Source organism: Spea bombifrons, chromosome 1, assembly GCF_027358695.1.
Source record: "Spea bombifrons isolate aSpeBom1 chromosome 1, aSpeBom1.2.pri, whole genome shotgun sequence".
Lineage (NCBI taxonomy): Eukaryota > Metazoa > Chordata > Amphibia > Anura > Pelobatidae > Spea > Spea bombifrons.
In genome coordinates, this window is record NC_071087.1 from 12,379,202 (window position 1) to 12,405,357 (window position 26,156).

Sequence of the window (26,156 nt, forward strand, 5' to 3'; positions counted from 1 at the left end):
TCTAGTTCCTTAGCTTGCAGGAGATGCATTTAGCCAAATGCATCTCCTGCTTACTAATAGACGTACTTGTGTGACATTTCCAGAGGGTCTAATTAGAACCCCTGCATGCAAACCTATAAAGTGTTCCTACAAACTACCGGTATAATGAATCTGAGAGTGGAAGGTGCAAGCAGTATGCTCATCACTGGGAAGACTGTTTAGTGCAGTAGACTGTCTCTTTTTAATGTAAACTGGTGACCCTAACCTACTGAGTCATTAACAACACTGATCCCCCTATGTTTCCACTGTTATCTCTAAATACTCTCCTCATTACTCTTCCCATGACTTGAGCTTCTTCGACGGTTATCACTTTTTCTTATTTGCGTTTCCAGGATTTTCCCTGTGCTGTAACTATTCTCTAGAATCCGCTACCTCATTCTCCCAGCCTCTCCTGTACTTATTCTAACTTATTAGAAAGCCGCATGCTCGGAGACACATATAGTCTAGCCTCTTCCTTAACACCCACAACCAGCATTCTGAAAGAAAACCATATGTACTTCCCACCACCGAGATCTCAAAAGCACCGAATTCTCCACATTAGCCTCACTACAATCAAATCATCATCTCCCAAGCTGCCCCCACCTTCTGGCTCATTTGCCCTTAACCTTCAATTAGGCTTCCAAGAGCAGGGCCTTCTTTCCCTTCTGTACCAACCTGTCCTAATGTGTCATTTTTTTGTATAAATCAGTCAATAGAAGATGCAATACTGTTTTCAAACACTGGGTGTCACTGGTGCACAGGACTATATAAACATGCTTCTGCACAGCCAGCAGCCATTTTTCAATTCAATGCCTTTGGGCAAAATGGATTGCTTTAATTTTTTTACTGCATTTTAGGTCTTCTTTTCCTGACTTTTTTTTTAAGTATTTTTAATGGCCCCTTTCCTAAAAATAGAGGAGCAAGAACTCATGGATCATCACTCGGTGGGGCTTTAAAATGTATGGTTTCGTTTTTTTTGTTTTCTTACAAGTATTTTTAAAAGCGCAGTATTTGCCAAAACATGCCCGTTCATATACCATATGAGTGAGTATGCAAGTCATTTTACAACTTTTGGCTTGCAAGGGCATTCAACTGGAGTCCAGTCTGGTCTCCACTTAACTTCTTAGTGAATAGTCAATATGGGTGATTAAGACTGAGCCATTTTAATTTTGACTACTAGACAGGAGGTGTCTAGTAGATTGGGCTAAGAAAACCATTTGTGAGGACTGATTTTAATTTCCAGTGCGCCTAAATCAACGTGTATGTGTGACTGTAGCATTCACATTGTATGGAGCAAGTCCAGCAAAATCACTTTGATTTCCTCTAAAACAAATATATGACATCGTCCTATCTATTACGCAACAAGCACAGGGATGAGGAGGTCCTTCACTTGTACAAAGTCTGTCCAAAATTTGGCCAGTGATCTCTTAATCATTAACTGGCCCCTTCCCCTCCAAAGGAAATGTGGTTGGGGGAGGGAAGCTTGGACTCCACCAGAGAAAATCACTTTCTTGGTCAAAAGACAAAGCTGGTTATCAGGCTCTTATTTACTTTAGCCACCTGTGTTTGTGTCTCAGCAGGATAGTGCCACCATTTGCAGGAGAAGACGCAGCATGGGAAGGGCTCTTCAGACTTGTGCTTTGATTTGTGCATTACAAATTGGGCTTATTTATGGAGCGGTGGTAAGTATTCCAGCATTTTCACTCAACTGGATCATGTATACTTGGCCACAATCAGCTCGATAAATTACTGGCCTCTGTAGAGATCACACTGAAAAAAGTGTTCTACATTAAAAATCACTTGGTGGGCACCCCAATAGAGATATCTTCCAAAGTTCTGGATTTCCGAGGATTATTATTATTAACTAATTATTTATTATAAACCCGTTATTCTTCAAGTTCCATATTAATACGTGTTTCTAATGCAGAGTAATACCTATATTGTAGTGTTTGTAAAACCCTATTAATTGCAGCATTAGAAGCAACAGAGTTTATATATTGTATACATTGTATAAAAAATAATAATTCTTCTTCTAAATGTCTTAATTGCTTAAATAGCTATCAACAGGTCAAAATGTTACGTTAAAATGTCTCAGTCAAATCCTTATGCCAAGCCGCTACCTCCCCTAAAACAAGAGTATCCCTCTTGGCCATTTAAAAAATGTTGGGATGTATGGATCAAAAATAATAACCTTTTGTAAATTCCGTATTTAAAGACGGGTCTGAGAGCCCTGAATTTAAAGGTAAAGCATACTTTATCCCGTGCCCTGATTCTATTTCTCTGATTTCTTGAAATTCGCCATCATTTCCTCTGCCCTAGCGATAAAAGCCCTCTGTAATAGTGTTATTAAATGTCAAGCAGCGGCTTAAGGGACAAAATGGAAATGTAATGTGAAGTCTAATGCTTTAAAGGCCAAACAATGACATTAACAGTAAGAAAAAGTCTCCACCAGTTGATTTTTGTTTATCATTGACGATAGTCCTTATAGTCCTTAAATAAACCTTATATAAGTGTATCAAATGTGACATTACTATACCTCCTGGGAACTACTCCCACCTGACGAAGGACATTCTACATGGCCGGATATCGGATTGGGGGAATACACAATCTTACATAATTGTTTTGTTTGTTTTATATATTTTTTTATATCAGTATTAAACTTGCCAGCCACTTAAATTAAGATTTTACACCAGGAAATCTGATGGAAGGTTGAGAAGCGGTATTTTTTTTTTTCATGTTACTTTTTTTTTGTAGAAAATAATCCATCCTTGTAGCCGTTACCTTGTCTCAAAGTGTCTCTCCGTCTTTGGTGTGCCCCTCCATTACCTCCTAAAGTCTGTTAGCTTCCCATTTCCTATAATAGGATGTTTTTCGGTTTCTTATTATTATGAGAAAGGAGGACAAAAGGGGGAAGAGGTGTCAGCCAAGTAGACAATGACAACTTCAAGAGAGGCCGCTGGTGCATGTACTGCATTCTAATATCTATAATCTATTCTGTATAAAGTACTATTATGGATCCACGTAAATAAAAAATTGTATTAGTCAACTTTAATGTACACAAAAGATCTCCTCCATTAGACCTAAAGTGCAGACGTTGCAGATAAATGAAGCGTTCCATTTGCCCGGTTCTGTAGAATGCTTTCCATAGTAAATAACGACTTCATCAACATGTTACTTCTGTAATGCCGCTATAGATAGAGTATTAAAGATAAGTATTTATTTATTTAGGTGAATAGTAATTTAATCGATGTGAATTTTAGGACAGATATGGAGTTTTTAGCATGAGATTCCGCGAATGGCCCAGAGGTCGCACGAGGGGATTTGGACATGAGATAACAAGTAAGGCATATGACATTTTCATTTAATAACATATTCTTCCATGCATAAAGTAGTGACTGTATGCAGTAATTATGTATATATAGTGATTTATTGGATTTCTATTTAATGCCTTCAGAATCATGTTGCATTTTATTGAAGGGAAACGGCAATCAGTATATTTAAATACATTTTGGAGTTCATTTTGCTTTAGCTCCAGTGCATTTATACGGTGCGTGTGTTTGTTTTCCCTAAAGAGTTAAAAAAAAGAGAAATTTAACCCCGTCCTGCTTCTATTGAAGCATGTGCCACTGAGAATAAATGGGGGTCCTACTTTCATACTTGGAGTTGAGTTGACATGCGCTGCTGTAAATGTGTGTGGGAAGCATACTTAAGTATGCTCCTTACTTCAACGGAAGCAGCGAGGGGAGGAGGAATTTGATAGATAGTCTCATTCTCTAACTTCTTTAAGGTAAGAAAGCAAGCAGCAGGCGTCATGAGCTAAAATGCAAAGGAGTCCATGGAAAATGGGTGCATTTTCCTTGTGTTTGGAGCTGCACAAGAAGCTCCTATTTAATACGAACAAATTAGACGTCAGATTCTGATCCTCGCTAACCCCACCTGTCTCGAAAAACAGTTTTGTTATTGTTGATGAATCTGCCGAGACATGCAATCGGTTATGAGCCAATACAAAGCTCTTTGTCATAACAGTTTTGCAACATAAGTAGTTCTTCACAAATTGCCTCATACATTTTTCAATATTTTATAAAATTCTCCAGCCTTGGAAAGTGCTGAACTGCACTCAGGTAAACGTATATTATTATTTTTGTTCTGCGCAGTTAATTTGTTTTTTTTGTTTGTTCGTATTGTTAGATAAGCGTCCCCGAGCTAGGCTAGAAGCGTTCACATTATGCTGAAAGAAATTGAAAGGGATCAGCTGAAATTAATTGCTCCTTCGTTATTTGCAAGCGAGCAGTTTGCACTCTTGCCATTATATTTTATGATTTAATGGGAAATTCCCATCTTGTTACTGAAATTCACAGCATTACACAGTATTGTATAGTTTCATGTTTAATATCAGTTTCTGTGAAATAAAGAATGTTTGCAGGAGCTGACCCGGTGGGGGGGGATTCACCCTGAGGCTGGTCCAAGTTCTTCATATGATAACATTATATAAATATATGCAGGGCCAATATAAAGAGCTCTTCAGTCACCTGTTCATTAACAGAAATGTACAAAGAACAAGAGGTAACCCTCTGAGACTGGAAGAGCGCAGGCTTCATAGACGACAAAGGAAGGGATTCTTTACAGTGAGGACAATAAAGGTACGGAATCCACTTCCAAGAGAGGTGATGTTATCAGATACATTAAATACCTTCAAAAGGGGTCTGGATATTTTTTAGAAAGGCATGACATACAGGGATATAAATAGTATAACATTAATATTTAAGAGCTTCTTGATCCAAGGAGAAATCCGGTTGCCTCTTGGAGTCAAGAAGGAATATTTTTCCCCTGATGGTAGAATTCGAAGTAGCTTAATTAGGGGTTTTTTTGCCTTCTTTTGGATCAAGAATAGGAAGGTTAGGTAGAAGGGTTGAACTTGATGGACTTAGGTCTTTTTTCAACCTTATGAACTATGTAACTATGTAACTATATGTAACCTTGTGCCATCCAGCTTATCAGTGCCATACTGGTGATGCCACTCTGGCACTTTAAAGCTAGGGGCCGTAATGGCTCCATCAGCCACACACTGCAGCACCCAGATCAAACGAGTATGGGGTGCTTTTGCGTGGTGGGCCAGATGGTCATTTCAGGCCTGCTGCTCATGGAAGGGCGGTGGAAGGTAGGAACGAGGCATTACCCGGCCCCATGGTTATAGCATGGCACCTCGCACTGTGCGGGCTGCTGTAGTGTGTTACAGCGAGTGCGCATCAGGTACAGGGGGGCACAAATAAATAATAAAAGCATTAATATTTTATAGTGGGCAATAATTAATAATAAAATTAAAAAATGGTCCTTTCACTTGTTACTCCTGTATTATACAGTCCAGTATACAAAATAAATCAGTAAATGATCAATCACCCAGCATGAAACAGGACTGTTAAGAGGAATGTTAACTATTCTGTAGAATCCCCTTTCTTATTTTCTTAGACTCTACCTTATTTACTTATTCACACTTGCTAAGAATCTGCCTTTTTAACGAAGCATGCAAGCCATCCTATTAGTAGGCACAGCCTTCATTCTGAAAGAAACCGGATGTTCTCTCCATCTCCCGCATCCCGAAAACAAAGGGCTGTAACGTTGCGACTAGGAAAGCACTGTAGGCGAATGTATCGTCCACATAGCTGATTCTTCGTTTGGGATAGAAAATACATATATAGAATATGAAAATCTGTGTGATGTTTGTAAAACGTCTTCTTGGTTGTAAATATAAAGTGTTAAAGCAGTGGAAATTCTTACAGACCTTTGACTTTAAGCTTTTCCTCCCTTTGATTCAGTTCTGACGGAGAACGGAAAAGAATGCAAATTTCCTTTCCGTTTTGGTGGGCAGCTGCATTTCTCATGTACATCCATAGGTCCCGTCTTAAGGAAATGGTAAGTTCATCTTAGTTTTATATTTTACTGCAGTGGTCGGTACCTATCAAAAGTGGTCCAAAGAAGGAAAATCGGTGAACCGGCGACAGGGTCATGGGCGGCCATTGCTGAAAAAGTTAATGCTGGTTCTGATAGAAAGGTGCATCGCAGTTTGTTGTATATTGGGCCGTGTAGCCGCAGACCAATTAGGGTACCCATGCTGACCCCTGTCCACTGCCGAAAGTGCCTAACATGGGCACGTGTGCATAACAACTGGACCACGGAACAATGGAAGAAGGTGGCCGGTCTGATGAATCACGTGTTCTTTTACATTATGAGAATCTGCTGCTAACGTCTTGGTGCAGATACCACAGCGCACCTTCAGAGGTCTAGTGGAGTCCATGCCTTGATGGGTCAGGGGTGTTTTGGGGGTCAAAAGAGGGACCTCTACTTATTAGGCAGGGGGTCACAACATTAGGCTGATCGGTTTATATACCTCTAGATTGTAAGCTTGTTTGAGCTATATATATGTTGTGTTTTTTACTTAAACTGGATCTGTCACTTTATACATTGTACAGCTCATGTGGTTGGGTCACCTCACAGAACCCCATTGTTTTATAAGGCAGACTCTAAATAATCCCAGGAGCATTTGTCATCTAACACTTTCCCAAACACAGCAATATCCCAAACACACCATATTAATAAAAATAGAAAAAAAATTAGATATACAGTATATTTTTAGCAAACCAAGAAAATAAAAACTTTTTTTTTCTTTCTAAAATAAAAGTCGCCCATTACTGTTGAAAAACAAATAATCATTTATTGGTCATTGTTTTGTATAGGTTTACTCATTAGTGGTACAACCACTTTTAAATGTAACACATGTAAAAATATGTGCAAATAAAAAGCCTAATTTGTGCAGAAAATATTTTGCCCATTTGTGTACTCGGCATGTTATGCACCATGATTTTTCCTTCATTGAATAATGATAATGGGAATTATTATGACAATAAGAATAACAATTGCTTTCTGGAAAACAATAGAACATTTTTTAGTGACTCTGTAAATATATTTCTGGAATAAAAAGCATCTGTTGAAAAGATGTGATTACAAATATTATTTTCCATAAAAATGTCTTTCACAAAAAAAAAAAAAGGTATATTTGCACATTCAGAAAAATTCTTTGATAAATAATATGTACAAAGTGGGAACTTGGAGCCAAATTACTTTATTGTAAGGTATGTTATTTACTTTGTATTTTTCTTTCCAATTTAATGAATTGCTTAGTACTAAAAGCCAGCCTTTTGCTGTCTGGAAAGCTTCTTTTTTTCCCTTACATCTTTATAAGCAAAGCCTAAAGATCTAATTTAGGATAGAAATGTTAACAAAACAACGTTACTATTTTGCACAAATTCACAGATTTTTCCATTGAGTTAACGGACCATGAGCATGAACGGCAAAAACGTGGTTAATTCATGTACTGGCTGGCAGCTGGATCTGGGGACTATCCGGCCCCGACGGGCATTCATATTTACACCTCTCAATGCTACAAAAGGAAGGACTTTTTGGAACTTGAGATTGTGCCCAATAAATGCCAAGGGGGTCAAATGATATCGGTAGGGGGTAAAGATAATGACATGGAATCTGATGGCCGGGCAAGCATGAAACAAAGGTTTAGTTGGTGGGGATTTTAACCGTTACGACCACGTGTTGTAGAACAGCTTGCATTCCTGCGAGACAGAGCTATTGATATCAGGAAATAACCAGCTCGGTGGTGCCAAGAGTCCACGCATCTTAAGAAATAATACACGGATAGCAATAAGGCATTGTTCTGACAGCCCCTACTTACTCTGCCAATACCTCGTTATGTGATTGTGCCATTCTCGTTTGGTCCCTTACACGCTTTATTCCTCATAAACAAGAGAGGGGACATTGCTGGGCTACCTGCCCAACATTCTACAAATAAACAAGGCTTAGAGAGATGCCCACAACGCTGGAATCTCTGACACTAAGACATCTACGCCTCAGCGTTCTGAGATAACGAGACACCCACGGCAAACTATATGGTTACGAAAAGTCATTTGTTTTAAATAACACACCGTTGTCTGTCAAACGTACCGGTGACCTTTATCCATAGGGCAGAGATAGCATGTACCCAAACCTTCTATAGGTGATTAAATGGACAAAATGGAATGTCCATGATGATTCTTCCATTTTTACCACTTGCCACCATATTTGCTCATTGTACATAACCCCCAGTGAGTGTGACGTATTATACGTATATATATATATTTATATATATTAATGTTCCAGAAGGTTAAATGTGTTTCTATATTCCAATTTAGGTGCGCCACTACACATAACTATGATCGAGACAAGGAATGGGGATATTGTGTATCTGTCATAGTTACAGGTAAGGCTTTCTCAGATAGGTAAGTCTCTCCTGCCGATGGTACGGTTACGAGAAAACGACCACTATATGAAGAGCAAAATTCGTTAAAAATGTTATCTTAGTCTGAGGTTTTCGCTGATGGGACTGTATAGATCTCAACTTCAAACGCGGCCGTCGAATGGGCAGGAAGAATGGAGGGTACCTATTATGCACACGTAACATATGTCATATGACCGCCCTGGCCTGGAAAAAGAACTTGAGAATGTATAGATTTGTCTGCAAATGTAGGTGTTTGGAATCTTGTTCAAAATGAAAACTTCACATTGTAACAGTTCACCAAACGATGAGAACATCATCATCCCAGGGTGCTATCGTTTCTGTGCATTAGTTACTTATGTTATGGGCTTAAATCTGTCTTTGCCCGCTATATAACGCACCCTATAACCCCCAGAACGTATACTAAAAAGCTCCATCCCCTGCAATAACACATTACACCGTCCAATGTGACCCAGACTGATTTACACTCTGGAAAAATTACTTTTTTTAGTAGAGGAAAAATATTTTTCCATATTTCCTAAGATGTAAAGAATCGTTTACATCAAACGACTTTAAACTTCCTCACAAATTAAATGTGAAATAAACCTCAGGCCTGCTTTACTACAACAAGGGTATTATCCTCCGAGGGCATTTATCCAGGAATACTCGCATTATGAGGTGCTAAACATAACCTGATATCAGCCCTGACTGAGAGGTCGTTATATGGGGTCTGCCATCCCCTAATTGAGTGACTTTATTCTGCCTCCCCATGCAGAGGGCCCGCAGCAATGATTAACTACTGGTTTGTGTTGGATCGAGGCCATGGTTGGCAAGGATGGAGCGGAGACAGGAATTTCCTGGTGGGGCAGAAAGTGGCACGAGGAGAGCTGAAATGAACTAAAATTGTCCTATTTTTTAATAAAATGTGCTGGAAATAGGCACAATGTATGGCTGCCAAACACCATTCTTTACTATACTATGTTTATTTTACCAGAAATGTGTGTTTAATGCACTTAACTCGTTATGCTACCTGTAAACCTAAAGAGAAAAGGATTAGTCATGACTTTCCCTCCAACATGGATGACTTAAGAGCTTGGTGTAAACCAAAAATCAGTGGCGTCTTTAAACATAATGAAGTCTGGGGCAAGCTCCCCTGCCCCCCTTCCTCCGTGGCATCCGTGCCACCTGCTGCTGGGCACCGGGATATGATGTATGAGGAGGAAGCATTAGTGGGGGGTATGTGGTGGGGGTTTCACAGACCGTCACCTCAAGAGTATGGCAGCTGTGGAGGGGGCCCAAGGGACACCTGTCACAGGGCCCTAAAGTAGGCCAGGACACAGGGCAGCTGCCCCCACATTAATGACAGCCCTGCCCAAACCCCTAAAACTTTATATAAGGATACTTGTGCTTTTGAAAATAGAAAAAAATAAATGTGTTCAACTATGTACAAAAATCGACATAATCTCCAAAAGATGAGATGCTAATAATAGGTGTATAATTCCAGGTTTCCATTGATTGCCCCCCGTGAGTGGCAGGGGGTGATTGTGGAATTAGTGGGAAGCAAATTGTTAAAACCGGTGGAACCATTTCAGGGCAAGAAAATACCCCTCATGTAGTATTTCACAGCAAATACTGCCTTCTTTGGTTTTACCCCTTGGTTCTATGCTCTAAAGTTTATCTTTAAGGTCCGTCAAAACCATTTGAGGACACTTAACCAAACCAACATGATTAGCAACTTATCTATTCATAAAAATTGAGTTGCTGTTGAGTAGGATATTGTGGATAATAATACTAATAATTATTATTATTAATTATTATTATTACTACCTTTTATTTATTAAGCGCCAACAAAGTACGCAATACGCAAAAAAAGAAACAAAATGACATTGAAAAAAAATTTCAGGTGTGTTCCTTCAAAGAAAACATGGCACTTTTTATCCATTCGACTATTTCAGATGCAATTATTATTCCATCTTCTGCAATGAGCAATAACTTTGAGTTTCTAGACAAACGTTAACTTATTGCAGACTTTTTCTGTGTGATTACCCCGAACAAACGGAGACGAAGCTTCCTATAACTATGAACGTCTTTACGATTTATCACAGGGGGCCACATTCCATGAAGAATGGAACTTGTCTAAAAAATCTCAGATAATCTTCATTATCCTGACGGATAATATTCCCTGGTCACCTTATGTACGGCAATTTAAATTCTCAATGTCAGGCAACTTGTAATCAGCTCAACTTTACATTTATTATTTACTCCAATGTGGCTGCTAGCGTGCGCTGAGGATGGATCATATTCCTGAATTTTATGCAAAATAGTTTAGAAAAGTTTAGACAATACCCATTGAAAATAGTTTTTTTTTTAAATCGCTATGGCTATTAAACTTAAAAGAAAATAATCTTGGGCTCCCCTGTGCTTTTACACGAAAATCGATAAAAACACGGTGACTGGGTGCATGATTATTTCGGATTGCTATATTAAGAGCCATAATGAATGGCCATTTTTTTCTCTTTGGACACGTGGACCCTGGGAAATGCCCTATGTTCCTTTTTCGCAGTGGCTGGAGAGTTGGCTAAAGCATTCCGTCTCTGAGTATTGATATATTTACATAGGCTCGGGCTTCGCTGGATAAACACGGGAAGGCAGCAAATAAATGGCAACAAAATAAAGTTAATTTGGCAAATTTCTTCTCTTTATTTAGCAAATCCAACCATTTATAAATGTGCGTTTCATTTCCAAAACTAGTATTACTGTGGCGAGTGTCGGGGCTTAACTGCTGTTGTTAAACTCCCATAATAGTAAGCATTTGGCAGGGCACTGGCTGGCTAAGGATCATAGGAGTTGCCCCTGATTTGTGGTGAGCATCCCAGTGCTGAAATAATAAGGAGAACAGCTTTTGGAACGATATATATTATATTATACAAACCTAAACTGTTTATTATAGTTGTAATAAGGGGCACTTTTTCTGTGGCAAAAGGTGGCATGCCGAGTTCTGCAGGTAGCTGTGCTACATTTCCCTCTTATTTGTGAAGGCTGGCAAAATAAACCAGCTGCTATCATAAAGGGGAGGAATAATCATTCAAATCCTGATAACCTACTGCCAGTGCTATACATATATAATCGCACAAGTGCATAGACTTTATTACGCTACATATTTATAGGATGAGGCTTTGATGTATAATTTAGTTTGCAATCCAGTGTTTATTTAAATGGAGATTTTGATTTTAATAATTAAGATCAAAATCTCAAAGCAGGGAAACAAGGGAATACATAATCACAAAAATCAACGAAAATATTCCAAATTTCAGTTATTTTTAACTCCCTTGTTACGGCTATTTGCATATACATCATTTAATGGTGAAATATATAAAATGCTCGTTTTAGATCCCTTCCGGTTTATTTTCCATAGATGTTCAGGATCACTGTATATGGAACCCGTGTCTAAACGGAGGAACGTGTAATAATGCTCTAGACAGGAGCACGTATTACTGTGTGTGCCCAGACGACTACACGGGAGAGAAGTGTGAAAAAAGTAAGTATAAATCAAAGTTATTCTTCAATATTCATAATACTGGCCTGAGACTGGCAACAGGCTTAAGTAAATTCATAAAGTACGGTAAATAAAAGGCTCTGAATTACAAGATTTAGTTGAAACAAGAGGAAAACCACATAGAATGTGATGGCAGATCTCTCATTGATAGAAGGCTGTTCCATTTATCTACCATCCTCTTTACGTTACATCTAAACCTCATGTGCCAAGTGCCAGGACTGGACCGGAGCGATGAAACCAGCCCTGGCACTTTACATCATTAGAATTTTATAAATACAGCTCAATGTGCGCATGATCCATGCCGGGCCATGGCAGGCCAACTGATGTGTTGGATAGTTATGTTATGTTGGACCACCCAGTAATAATTTCCCCATCTTAGGTGGACTGGAATGGCCATTCCTATGGTCTCTACCACCCCGTTCCTCTTATGTATAACGTTGTGCGATTCTGATAATAATGACGTTTAATTTCGCTGTTTAGGAAGGTGTTTTGATGAAGCTCACTATGAGTTTTATGACAGCGGAGAGAGCTGGGCCAGAATACACCGAGGCAGAGTGGAGCAGTGCACCTGTGACCACGGAGTCATAGACTGTCACAGAGGAGAGAGATTCACAGGTAAGTGCCCAATTAATATTCACCGCACTATACCGTGTCATAAAGCAAGTCATGACATGTTTATAATAAAGCGTGAACTGGCTATAACATGTGCATGTATGTATCGTTTTACAAAACCAGCCGCAGTGACTTGAGATACCTTCTCAAGCCTCCTCAATGTATCAGTGGCTTCATTTACTATCGATCGTGGATGCAATCGCTCCTGTGCAACATACTGATTAAACGCCAGAATTCTGTACGGCTCGTATGTACTTTACAGGCACGAAATCACTTCGGGATGTATAAAAAATGATCAACGTTCAAATTTTGTAAAGTGGTCTAATAGTAATTGCCAATGGCCAGGCACCAGGACCCATCCATTGGTTGCTATAGCAATAAGCAATTTTTTCTCAATAATATTACTTTTTATACATAACCCAGTTGAGATTTACTCTTGAAGACCTACGTTTTGATATCAGAATTGTCTGGCTTTTGTTGGTTACCTTTTGATATCAAGTTTCCTTTTTCTGTATTGCTGTCCCGCTGTGACAGCCTAAAATCTTGGCTTTGGTTATGTATTTGACAAGGAATGCTTCAGTGGGATTTTTGTGCAAATTATGATTTTAAGACTTCAGCCTGTAAAAAGCGCTACAAAACATTGTGCCTAATTAGGCATTCCATGTCCACGTTAAATGCTTCTATTCATAAGCTGTCTTATATCTTCGCACAATACTGCCAGTACTAATGACACAATGTAATGACATCACTTGTATTTTCAGTCTGCACAGAGAATCCCTGCCTTAACGGAGGTGCCTGTCGACTAATGATTTCAACTGGGCAAGCCGTATGTGCGTGCAGAGGGAAATACGTAGGAAAATATTGCAATATAGGCAAGTATGGATATGGGACAATATAAAATGAAACAGGACTTTGATTTATCCCAGTTTGTAAAATGATACAAAGTCATTAATTACAGAGTTTGCCCACGGGCAGATGATTTTTCAGTCTGTGCTTAATGTGTATACTCTTTCCAGCTACCCCAGCAGATGGCCCTTGCTTCATGCCCAACTGCATAGCTGGTCCGTGGGTTAAACTTGGCTGGGGTAGGACATTCCAAAGGATATAGACAGCCCTTGAGAAATCTTGTATGTGAGCATGACAGGTAGAGATTGCAATAGAAGACATGTGAAAATCATTACTGCTGATCACATGGGGCAATTGCTTCAGGGCCCCAGCACTGTGAGGGGCCCATACATCTCGGTACTCACAGGATGTGGTAAGTACTACTGCCTGTGATGTCATTTCCATGCGTGCTGCACAGTGAGGGAGCTACAGGTCATAGTGATTATAGGCTGCAGCTCACCATGGCCTCATGGGCTATTTGGGAGCATCACAGCCTAGAACCATAATCAGCCCATATACACTATGGCCGGTACAGGCCAAACTACACCAGTATTTCAATTAAAAATAAGTAACATTGCATTAGGATAAAAGAAAAGACCGTAACACAAAAATAATGTTCCTGCTGAATGTATGTTCCGTTATTTAGATGTCAGCCATCAGTGTTATGACCATGATAATGCAACAGAATACCGAGGTATAGTTAAAAAGACGCAGTCTGAGCACTACTGCCTTCCATGGGACTCGGACTTGTTCCACCAAGAAATCCACACTGGAACCGTAGTGAATTTTGCGAGTAGAGGACTCGGATCCCATGCCTATTGCAGGTGAGACATGCGCTTTGCTTATAGTAGACGGTTGTGCAACATGTAAAGAAAAACAAAATTCTAGGATAGGTTAAACAGGCTGTAAAAATACATAGTGCTATATCACGCCGTTGGGTCTCTAAGGGTTAAAGAGTGACCTTATGTATTACATACATATTACATAAGGCCAAGAATGCAACCAATAAATGGTAAGGACTTAGATTAAATATTCATATATTAACATTAATTTGTCTTGCTCAATTAGCCCTATGTAGTAATATGTTTTGGAGACTTTTTACGTCGTTAGTGTGGCAAGTGTCCTCTTCTGTTGCAGAGCGCTGGGCTATGATGTCATATTTCGGTACTTGTTTTTGTATGTCCTGAATTAAGAGGGAAAAACTGAGACATAAAAGACTTTATTGCAAGTTTGTAGTTTTTACCGTATACTAACAGCAGGGAGAGCATCACAGAGATTGCCAACAAGAATATCTAAAATGGTATTTTCTTTGTTTTTTTTTCATGCTGTATAGAAGTCCAGATAAGGATGCAAATCCCTGGTGTTATATAATGAAAGATAACCACATATCCTGGGAATATTGCCCTGTACCCTCATGTCGTAAGTACAGAATTGACCGAGGTCTGTTTTTTTGGAGGACATAGTCCTTAAAAACTCAGTTGCCTCTCTCCATTTTCTCTCACCTCTTTCCTAGGGTCAGTTTTAACATGAAATACCATGCTATAGGTGAAATGCAATATAAACATGATCTGCGCAACCAGGGGCATCCAGCATGGATCAGATTTTTGTTGTGCATTCTGTTAAAATTTACCATGAGTTTCTTTATTTATTACATTGGGAACACTGTCCCAACCTAAATTTCCAAAACAATTCCAAACCAGGGCCCATAAATCCTGCAGTTGCTATGAATCTAGAACTGGCAGGTACTTGACTGTTCTGTAGCTGAGTTGATACTTGTAGAGTTGAGTGTCTGCTGCATGTGCAGCTATATATATATATATATATATATTAGGGACACTGAGCCCCACAAAACTTCTAGCCCATTACATTGATGTAATGTTATGATGTAAGAGCCATGCTTGTATCAATGTATAAGCCTCTAGAGAGTCAGAGACATAGATGTAATGTAAGGAAGTTTTACTTTACTGAGATAAGGTAAAGGCTAATACAGCAAGTGAATGTAAACATGCATGGGATAGACATATGGATAATCTGAATCTAATGCAAGACCAATGACTGATTAAATCTTTACAACTGGAAAACAATGAGCTGAATGGTTCTTCTCTAAAGATTAAATTCTGTGTTTCTTTCTTTTCTCCCCTATTCTGTAAATTCATAGTAATTAATATATTTTGTTCTTTCCACCTAGCATCGTAAAACGTAACATGTATATTGCAAAGAAGAGCAGATATGTTATGTCTCCCTACCACCCTTTAAATGTCTCTGAAGTTTACCTATAACCCTAGGCTTTGGATGAAGCCCCTTTGTAAAGTCATGGTAATTAAAAGGTAGATCCCCAGCTGTCAAATTAAACGTTCCATGATATTCGGCCAACTTTTGCCTATTTAAAATTGGTTCCCATTATTCAATTTTGGCATTTAATAGATATGGCGGTTTGGCGTGATTACAGAACATATTATTGTAATGTTTAGAAGGGGATGTGTGTGAACTTCCAGTATTAACTTGCAATAATTTTCGTAGATGACAAGTCGAGGAGAGTAGTAATGCATAATGATGATGAAGTTCTGGCCTCAAAGCCGAAATGTGGGAAAAAACACGAAAAGAGAGTTGTTGCACGTGGTCGAATCCTCAGTGGGACATCGGCATTACCGGCATCTCACCCCTGGCTGGCAGCCATATACATTGGGAATTCTTTTTGCTCTGGAAGCCTGATTCAGTCCTGTTGGGTGGTCTCGGCTGCTCACTGCTTTGCACACAGGTAACGCTAACGCTTTAGAAAATGAAACATGAGATTTTTGAATATAGCTTGCCATCTCTGGTAATGTGAGGTGAAATGTGAATTTAAAATGCCTTTCCCTTTATAAGAGACAATTACATGAAATAATGTAACATACATACAAAATGGACCTAGGGGGTGCTGGTGAGTGACATTTTGGGGGTGTTTCTGTGCACATTCAGCCAAAAGAGCATTTGTGAGGTTAGGCGCTGATGTTCTCTGTTCCAGTTCATCCCAACATAAGAGATCTGTACCTTGGAAGCTCTCAAGATTGTGTATAATCATTATTGAGACAACATTTTTTGTCTTCGTGCAATTTTGCGTTACATTCATAATTTCCAAAATTAATGTGCTATGGAATTATACTTTTCATTCAATAATAATAATACTTGATCATTCAACATGGGAAGCCTGAAGCTTTAGTCGCACAATTGAGTGCGACTAATCCTTGAAATAAATATTATAACACAATAAATAACTTTTCCACTAAATGATTTCAGGGCCTTGAACGTTTTGTCCCCTGAAGTCACTACAACTTCAGGAGGGCATTTTATCTCTGGATAAATATAAATTAAATAATTCCTACTGTAAGTTAAGTGCCAGGAAACAGATGACCAAACACACACACCAACACAGGCTCTGTCACACCAACACCCAGACACACACATCAGGACAGGCTCTGCTACACCGACAACCAAACACACACACACACACACCAGGACAGGCTCTGCCACACAGAAACACACACATCAGGACAGGCTCTGCCACACCCACATCCAAACACACACACACACCAGGACAGGCTCTGACACACTGACACCCAAACACACACCCTAGGACAGGCTCTGCCACACTGACAACTGAACACACACACCAGGACAGGCTCTGCCACACCAAAACCCAAACACACACCAAGACAGGCTCTGCCACACCAACACCTATACACACACACCCGAGGACAGGCTCTGCTACACTGATAACCAAAAACACACAAACAGCAGGACACAATCTACGTCACAGACGTCTACATCAGGATGGATTTTTCACACTGCATTGTCGTTTATACCCCCCTTAGTGTTTTTGCCCCGTGTGTATTGATGCCCCTGCTGCCCATATATATATTAATATTAGCCCCAGTTGCCGATAGCAGGTATAGATCAACACATTAACACACAAACCAAGCTTTACATGTATAGATCAACTGATATTCACTTGTGATCTCAGCACTGAAGGTATATATATCAAATAAACAGAATCAGACATACAAATCCTGTATTTGCAGGTATACAATAGTATATGAAACGTAGCATTGCAGGTATAGATCAAATAAATACATGGAAACAGCATTGCAGGTATTAATCAACTGAATAAGACATACAAACACTGTATGTGCAGGTATACATAAATAATGTATGGAAATATATAGATATGGCTCTACAGAATAACGCAAAAACCCAGCTTTGCAGGTATAGATCAACTGGAATTCACATAAAAACACGTCATTAAAAGGTATATTTAAAACCCCCTAAATTACAGGCATAGATCACAGGTTGCGTCCACACTGCCCACACAGCAATCACACTCCTATCATACCCAGGCAACCGGTAAATGCTGGTACCTAGGCAAGATGGGACTGTGCTTGCTGTTAGCAATCACACTCCTATCATGCCAGGTCAGCCAGTACATGATGGTACAGGGTGGCTGTAAGTGATGTGTAGACCCCATACTGCTGGCAGCATCAATACACAAGGGGGCAGCTAGCTAGGTTTCAGCATGTACTGGCTGACTTGGCATGAAAGGAGTGTGATTGCTAACACCAATCAAAGTCCCATTATGCCTAGGTTCCAGCACTTACACATCCAACCAGTAAATGCTGGAACCTAGGCATGATGGGACTGTGATTGCTGTTAGCAATCACACTCCTATCATGCCAAGTCAGCCAGTACATGCTGGTACAGGGTGGCTGTAAGTGATGTGCAGACCCCAGCATCAATACACAAGGGGGGCAGCTAGCTAGGTTTCAGCATGTACTGGCTGACTTGGCATGATAGGAGTGTGATTGCTAACAGCAATCAAAGTCCCATTATGCCTAGGTTCCAGCACTTACACATCCAACCAGTAAATGCTGGAACCTAGGCATGATGGGACTGTGATTGCTGTTAGCAATCACACTCCTATCATGCCAAGTCAGCCAGTACATGCTGGTACAGGGTGGCTGTAAGTGATGTGCAGACCCCAGCATCAATACACAAGGGGGGCAGCTAGCTAGGTTTCAGCATGTACTGGCTGACTTGGCATGATAGGAGTGTGATTGGTAACAGCAATCACAGTCCCATCATGCCTAGTTTCCAGCATTTACTGGTTGGATGTGTAAGTGCTGGAACCTAGGCATAATGGGACTTTGATTGCTGTTAGCAATCACACTCCTATCATGCCAAGTCAGCCAGTCCATGCTATCACACACACACACATTCATTCATATACTCATTCATTCACAGATTCATTCCCTCAATCACCCATACTCATTCAAACACCCTCCCCACCCCCTTACCTGCACTGCAGCTCCTCGATGCCGCTCACAGACTTCAGCAGGGGGCGCGGCCTCCCTCTGCGTTCTCTGCTAGCTTCCGCTTCCTCTATGCAGTACAGAAGACCCTCCCACAGGTAAGTAGCAGGGCTCGAGGTGCGGCCCAAGTAAGATCGGTTGTCCTGGCTGCCGATCTTACGCGGGCCGCACCCTCTCTCTCCTCCACATTAAAAAAAGAAAAAAAAAAAAGACGGGATTTAAAGTCGCATTGCGACTTTATTCCAAATTTGGCAGGGGGGCAACAGGGGGGGCAAGGATTAACCTAGGGGGGGCAATTGACCCCCCTTGCCCCCCTGTAGCGACGCCACTGCTTCTGATTGATTGGAGTTGATGTACCTGACGGGGTTGACATTTCTTAGAATATGTTCACATGGGTACCATATTGGTTAGCATACCCTAATGTGTCAATGTTATCATTCTGACTTTGGCTTTATAGTGAATTCGGTTTATTTGTCATTTCACAGCCCCTCAAAGTCTTCGATCAAGGTAGTCCTTGGCCAGCATTTCTACAATCAGACAACAGATGTGACGCAGACATTTGAAATTGAAAGATATATTTTTCATAGCAAGTATTCTGTGTTCCAGCCCACCGAGCATGATATTGGTATGTTTGGATGTGTTGTGTATGTATACCCACAATTTATGAAAACATTTCTGACGTTCTCTGGGCTCTTGCTTCTTGGCATGACTCCCAACATTTCAGGTGTGGGGTAGAAGCAGGAGAGGTAGGGCTAGGGATGGGAGAAGGTGGTAGGAGTTGAGGTCACCATCGACCTGTTCCGAAGAGCCAACTTGTGGCACTCGGCTTCAGAGCATCGCAAGAAGTCCATGTGGGAGTTCCAACAGGACAAATCTCCATGGATTTTTACAGCTCCCTGGGCCTGTCCGAGGGAAAACCCCAACCAGCCCATTATCCCCACTGCCTGCAAAAGCGGGACAGTTGGTCAACTACACAGGGCAAAGCCCAGAAGTCGGGTCACTTGGGTGATATGTAAATGAACAAGGCCTGTTTCACTATCATTTTGGGAACTTGCTTGTAAACCAAAATTGAATACAATACAAAATAAATACAATTACGCCCATCACATAATACATTGACATGACTTCTCCCTGACATCCTAAACTTGGGTATAACTTCTTCTACCGTCTGTGATTTTTAAAATTCTGTGCTAAGAAACTAAGACCTATTAACGAAATATTTTTCTCTTGTTATTCACTTGGCGTAGTGTTAATAAGACTTAAGAGAGTCAACAATGTCTGTGCAAAGAGAACTCAGTTTGTTCAACCAATCTGCCTTCCGGATGAAGGAGTCACTTTTGAAGATGGCCATTACTGTGCAATAGCTGGATGGGGCCGCATGAAAGAAGGTAAATTATCATAATAATTCGATCAGATATAAATACCAAACATATATTTTCATATAAAAAAGGGTTGTTAGTTTGCTAAAAGTAATCTACACTATTGTGTTATTGTCAACATTCTTGGAAAGATGATTGTGGCTCATACCTAAACAGAAGCATCAGCCAAACCCATCTAAATTGAGTTCTAACGGAGTAGTATAACAGCAATATATCCTTTAATTTGCTCATTTTGTGTTCTTCAGTAGTAAACTATATCAAAAAGTTTCCTGTAGTGGCCCAAAGCAACCCAAGAGAAAATTACCATACCTAGGAACCTCGGCAGGGTAGGCTACCTGGAGCTTGTGACTTTGTGCATAAGTGGGGCTAGCCAGATTTGAGGGCAAGGACAAGCCCCAGAAGCCTTAGTTGGTGGGGAGTGGGAAGCAAGTAGGTGTGGGCAAACACAGCTCTGTGACCTAGAGGCCGAGGGAAGTGCTTCACCTGGAGGCTCTGGGCAAACACTGAACTACTCTTTATATGAATGACTGCAAATAACTCCTCACATATTGCATATTGGCTATAGTATTTGTGTAAGCATGTGGGACATTAACTGGAAAATGCTTTGCCCCAGAAACTCTGGGCAAGACGGCTGATTACAAGCCAAATGGACCAGGGATGTGAATTGTTTGCTGGTTGGAGTATTTGCACCTATACTTTACTATTCATGTGTATTTTAAATTAAATACTCTTAGTGTGCCACTCTTCCCTTTTAACATGGATGTGTATGCCTAAGTGTTTGTGCATGAGCATGTATTTGTAAGTGGCGTAAGAGGGATTGTGTGTAAGTAGAAGTGTCGATCAGGGTGTTGTAGTGGATGTAATCTACTTGGATTTTGCCAAGGCGTTTGACACGGTTCCACACAATAGGTTAGTATTCAAACTGAAGGAAATTGGTCTAGATGCAAATTCTTGTTCTTGGGTAGAATATTGGCTTAGAGGTAGAAAACAGAGAGTTGTTATAAATGGTAAATTTTCAAGCTGGTCAAAAGTGGTAAGTGGTGTCCCTCAGGGTTCTGTTCTGGGACCAATTTTATTTAACATATTTATAAATGACCTGGCAGTAGGCGTTGAAAGTCATGTTTCTGTGTTTGCAGATGACACAAAACTAGGTAAAGTTATACAGGGCGAGCAGGATATTACTGTGCTGCAGAGGGATCTAGATAGACTGGGGGACTGGGCACTCAAATGGCAGATGAAATTCAATGTAGACAAATGTAAAGTTATGCACTTCGGGGTAGCGAATGCACAAGCAACCTACACCCTAAACGGTAGTGAATTAGGGGTAACGACAAATGAGAAGGATTTGGGAATTGTTATAGAGAGTAAACTAGGCAACAATGTGCAGTGTCAGTCTGCGGTTGCTAAGGCCAGTAAGGTATTGTCGTGTATAAAAAGGGGCATCAAGTCGCGGAATAAAGATATAATTTTGCATCTCTGTATAAATCAATGGTAAGGCCGCACCTTGAATATGCTGTGCAATTTTGGGCACCTTTTCTAAAGAAGGATATCATAGCACTAGAAAGGGTGCAGAGGCGGGCTACAAAATTAATAAAAGGAATGGAGCACTATAGTTATGAAGAAAGGTTAACTAATTTAAATCTGTTTAGTTTAGAAAAACGTCGCCTCAGAGGGGATATGATAACATTATATAAATATATTCGGGGCCAATACAAACCATTGTGTGGAAATCTGTTCATAGACAGGACTATGCATAGGACACGTGGTCATGCATTTAGACTGGAAGAAAGGAGATTTAGACTAAAGCAGAGGAAAGGGTTTTTTACAGTAAGGACAATAAGGATGTGGAATTATCTGCCTGCAGAGGTAGTTTTATCAGAGGTAGTTTTTACAGACGTTTAAACTGCAACTGCATGAATACTTGGAAAAACATAATATTCGGGGATATAATCTTTAATTATGGGGAAACAGCTTATTGATCCAAGGAGGAATCTGACTGCCGTTTTGGGGTCAAGAAGGAATTTTTTTCCCTGGTTAGTGCAAAATTGGAAAGAGCGCAACCAGGGTTTTTTGCCTTCTTTTGGATCAACAGCAACAAATTAACAGATATAGGAAAGGCTGAACTTGATGGACGCATGTCTTTTTTCGGCCTATATAACTATGTTACTATGTGTGTTATGTTGGATGGTGCCAAAGAAGGCACAGACAAGCTGTTTGTGGGCACTGACAAACTGTTTGGTGGCAAACGTGGCACAAGCAGTCTCTTTGGAGAGGAAATATGGCACATGCAGACTGTTTGGGAGTAGAGATGGCACCGACAGGTTGTCTAAGGGCCCTGATAAGCTGTTCAGCTGCAAAGAAGGTACAGGTAGGCTTTTTAAGAGCAATATGGCACCGGCAGGCTGTTTGGTAACACTGATAAGCTGCTTGAGGTCTAAGAATACACCGATAAGCTGTTTGGGGGCAGATGTGCCCCTGTGGACATGTTGCTTGGTGAAGTTGGGGATTCTGTGGGCAATTTTTGCTCTGTGGCCCCTTACTTTCTTGTTACACCCCTGGATATTGTTGATCCAGTTTGGAATGGTCGCAGGAACAGAAATGCTTGATTGTATTAATCGTGAAACTTTAACAGCAGATAGGAACCAGTTGACCCATGTAGTCCATTTTCCTGAAGTAGCTACTAAGACCTCAATCAGTCCTTGGTGTCTTCAGGATAGCTGTATGCCTATTCAAAGTATTTTTAAATCCCCTCACTGTATTAGGCTCTACCGCTTCTGATGGTTTCATTTATCTACCAATTTCTGAATAAAATAAAACTTACATTACATCTGCATTACTCTACAGTTTGACATCAGTGACCCCGAACCATTTCTTTATTGCAGATGCAACGGACTACGCTTACGTCCTGCAAGAAGCAGTTGTACCGCTGGTCCCTTATAGCAAGTGCAGCAGCCCAGAAGTGCATGGTTTCGATATCAGTGAAAACATGGTGTGTGCTGGATATTTTGACTGCAACATAGATGCCTGTCAGGTGAGGACATTAATTAACATATTGATTACAATGTTATTATTGTCACTGAGCTAAATGTCACTGAGCGTAATGTACTCACTTTGCAGTCTAAAAAAATGTAACTTTTTATTGGGCAATGCCCAACTGTCTATATAGCATGCAAAATGTATAAAGAGTTCAGGAACATATATAAATATATATTAAGGCAATACCAGAGCAATGCCACAGCTAAAGGTTCACTGCAGAAACCAACAGATCATACCTGCTGATTGATCTAAATTACACTACTTGGACAAAAGTATTGGGACGCCTGACCATTACACCAACAGGGACTTTTATGACATTACATTCTAAATACATAGACATTAATATGTAGTTGGTCCCCCCTTTGCATCTATAACAGCTTCTACTCTTCTGGGAAGGCTTTCCGCAAGATTTTGGAGTTTCTGCTGGAAATCTTTTCAGTACATTCATTCAGTAGAGAATTTGTGAGGTCAGGCATTGATGTTGGATGTTTGTGGGAACAGTTTGGTGAATGCTGTTTTCTACTTCAGTACGAGTGACGAATTTTATACATAACCACTCATGTTTTGTTACAGGAAAACTAACCTTTGTATGTGTTTTTTTTTTATTGTTTCATATTTTTAGGGTGACTCCGGGGGAGCTTTGGCTTGTGAAAAGGACAAAATATCCTATCTGTACGGAATAATCAGCTGGGGAGATGGTTGTGGTAGAGTCAACAAGCCAGGAGTTTACACCAGAGTATCTAACTATGTAGAATGGATCAGGGGCAAAATCATGCCAAAAAGAACTGAAGCAGCTACAAATTAATGCTTTCAGTGCCAGACCTCGCCATCGGCCAAACTGAAAGCTGGCGCTGAAAGCTATAACACAGTAGAATTTCGATGTGTTGTATTTTAAAGGTGCTGTCTAGTGTTCCATACAGCCCCACCGATGAAGAATGCATATTAAATACTTTTGTAAGTATTTTAATATATAGTCTTTAGTCACTCACTTACCTTGAAGAGATGCTGCGGCAAACCAGCCCTTCCGTGGTCCAGTCCTTAAATATGGAGCAAGAACATGGCGGTATCTCCTGCAAGCCTAGAAGCTGGCGAGGCTCCATGCCACAATAAAACATGTGTTAAGATTCCACAACTTAATCCTGTCGATACCACCGTTTGATTAAATAATGTATTTTCCAGTAAAAGAAATAGTATTTTTAGCAAGAATAACATTCTATCCTATAGTGTTGTGTTTTTCTCTTGTGTTTTCTCCCTTCTGGATTTGAGAGCCCGAGAAATGTTTGTAGAAACACATTTTTTCCGATGTCGTGTTTGAGGTCTCGGCACTCTGTCTCGCAGAACGGTTACAAGATAATGACCCAATTTGTCTGGGGATAGCTGACCGCATGGGACTTATTTGAGATTTCTAGGCCACAAAACAACAACTACATATAGTCACAATTATTCTATCACGACGAGCACGTCAATAATCAGAAGCTTCATTTTTAAGAGACTGAATTTCATTAGTGATATATGCATATATATATATATATATATATATATATATATATATATATATATATATATATATATATATATATAAGTATCTTGTGATACCCAAAAAAACATTTTATCTCATTATTAAACTTTTATCTACTATTATTATTTTATCAGAAACATTTTATTTATTCTTTTAGCTGTTTTTGATTACTATTCTCTCCGTACTTGTGGGTATTTCCTCCCCAACATTGAGGTTTGATACTTATTGCCATTGTTTCTCGTTTTCCTGCATGTTTGCGTGTTTGGGAACGATCACACTATAAGCAGCGATTTATTGTGGGGTCGTGTTATGCCGGCAAAGTATGGAGAAAAGGATGCCGGTTCGCAGACTTTAAATGAGGCATAGGTGTGTTTACCAAACTGTTACTACAGTCTGTTTTACGCATATTATATATAGTGTATTGTGTGTAAAATATTGCATGTTTAGGCGGTAACTTTATCACTAGCTACAGTCTATAAACCTAAAAAAAATAGCAATAAATAAATACATACTGAAATCAATCAAATAACAGACCCTAAAGGAATTCATTTATTGATCTGGAACAATCCAGATTAAATTGTTGGACCAACAGATATTTCAGTATTCAGCAATATTATTTGTGTTAGTTCTATAAAAGTGATTCTGGAACAATGAATCACTTTGGATACATCACACAATCGCTTCTACTAAGAACACATGGTGTAGCTACTGGCGGCATATGTTGCATTTATGCAGTGTCAATATGCAAAGACTACACAACGCCATCAATCGCGACACCACATGTTTAATTATGTTTATAATTTGCGTAAAGGGTATTGGAGGACTTCCCCTTAATTTAGTAAATTCATTAATAAGGGAGTGTGCATCTCTAAAGGGTAATCGTACTTTATCCACCTCATCCCACCAGCCATCCACTTCTTTGTGAGTAGACCTAAAAAGTTTATATCAACAGCAAAAATGTGCTTATGAAATAAATTGTGTAAATACCTTAATATTCTCCTAAATTGTTTTCTCAATTATTTGGCCAATCCAAATGATGGAAAGTTGGAGACTGTTTAATGGTATACGGAAGTTATGAATCTGTCTAAATACAGTGCCTGGAATGGTGGTTGCTTTGCAGTTTCTAGCTTGCAACCTAATGTTTGATTTTTTTTTTAAGTTATCAGAAATCAGAAGGTTTGGATGACAGCTCATAACGTGAAAAAAAAATAATGCATGGACGCAGCTTAAATTGCTCATTTATAAATTGCCAGAAATTCAGCCAACGAATATCGAAATCATCAAAGAAATTCTACTTAACATGTAGGAGCCACGAGTATCTTCTTCAACAAAGAACCGCTGGAGCCGCGAGTATATGACAGCAGATAAGAAGCACTCGACCCTTCCAGGCTGGCCTTTTCTTTTATACCTGCTGATGGTAATAAAGATATTCAAGTAGAAATGGAAATATTCAACATGTTCTATAGTTAAGAGTTTCGGTGCGGCATCAGAA

The 26,156-nt window shown here is 39.8% G+C and overlaps 1 protein-coding gene across 1 annotated transcript; it reads left to right on the forward strand.

Annotated features, from left to right (window-relative positions):
• The first annotated feature begins 1,526 nt into the window (after positions 1 to 1,526).
• Positions 1,527 to 24,366, forward strand: HGFAC (HGF activator). Its single transcript, XM_053458231.1, has 14 exons — positions 1,527 to 1,700; positions 3,279 to 3,357; positions 5,832 to 5,928; positions 8,253 to 8,320; positions 11,751 to 11,873; positions 12,372 to 12,506; positions 13,265 to 13,375; positions 14,035 to 14,212; positions 14,722 to 14,807; positions 15,909 to 16,146; positions 19,216 to 19,355; positions 19,978 to 20,118; positions 22,992 to 23,140; positions 23,768 to 24,366. Exons 1-14 carry the CDS (start codon positions 1,632 to 1,634, stop codon positions 23,948 to 23,950), a joined length of 1,797 nt encoding a protein of 598 aa, XP_053314206.1. The 5' UTR covers positions 1,527 to 1,631; the 3' UTR covers positions 23,951 to 24,366.
• The last annotated feature ends 1,790 nt before the right edge of the window (positions 24,367 to 26,156 follow it).

Excerpts from the sequence above, each read along its gene's own strand:
- HGFAC (XM_053458231.1), top strand. The coding sequence starts at position 1,632 with ATGGGAAGGGCTCTTCAGACTTGTGCTTTGATTTGTGCATTACAAATT. Across the intron at positions 16,147-19,215 it reads GCTCACTGCTTTGCACACAG|CCCCTCAAAGTCTTCGATCA; the intron begins GTAACGCTAACG and ends GTCATTTCACAG. Across the intron at positions 20,119-22,991 it reads ATGGGGCCGCATGAAAGAAG|ATGCAACGGACTACGCTTAC; the intron begins GTAAATTATCAT and ends TCTTTATTGCAG.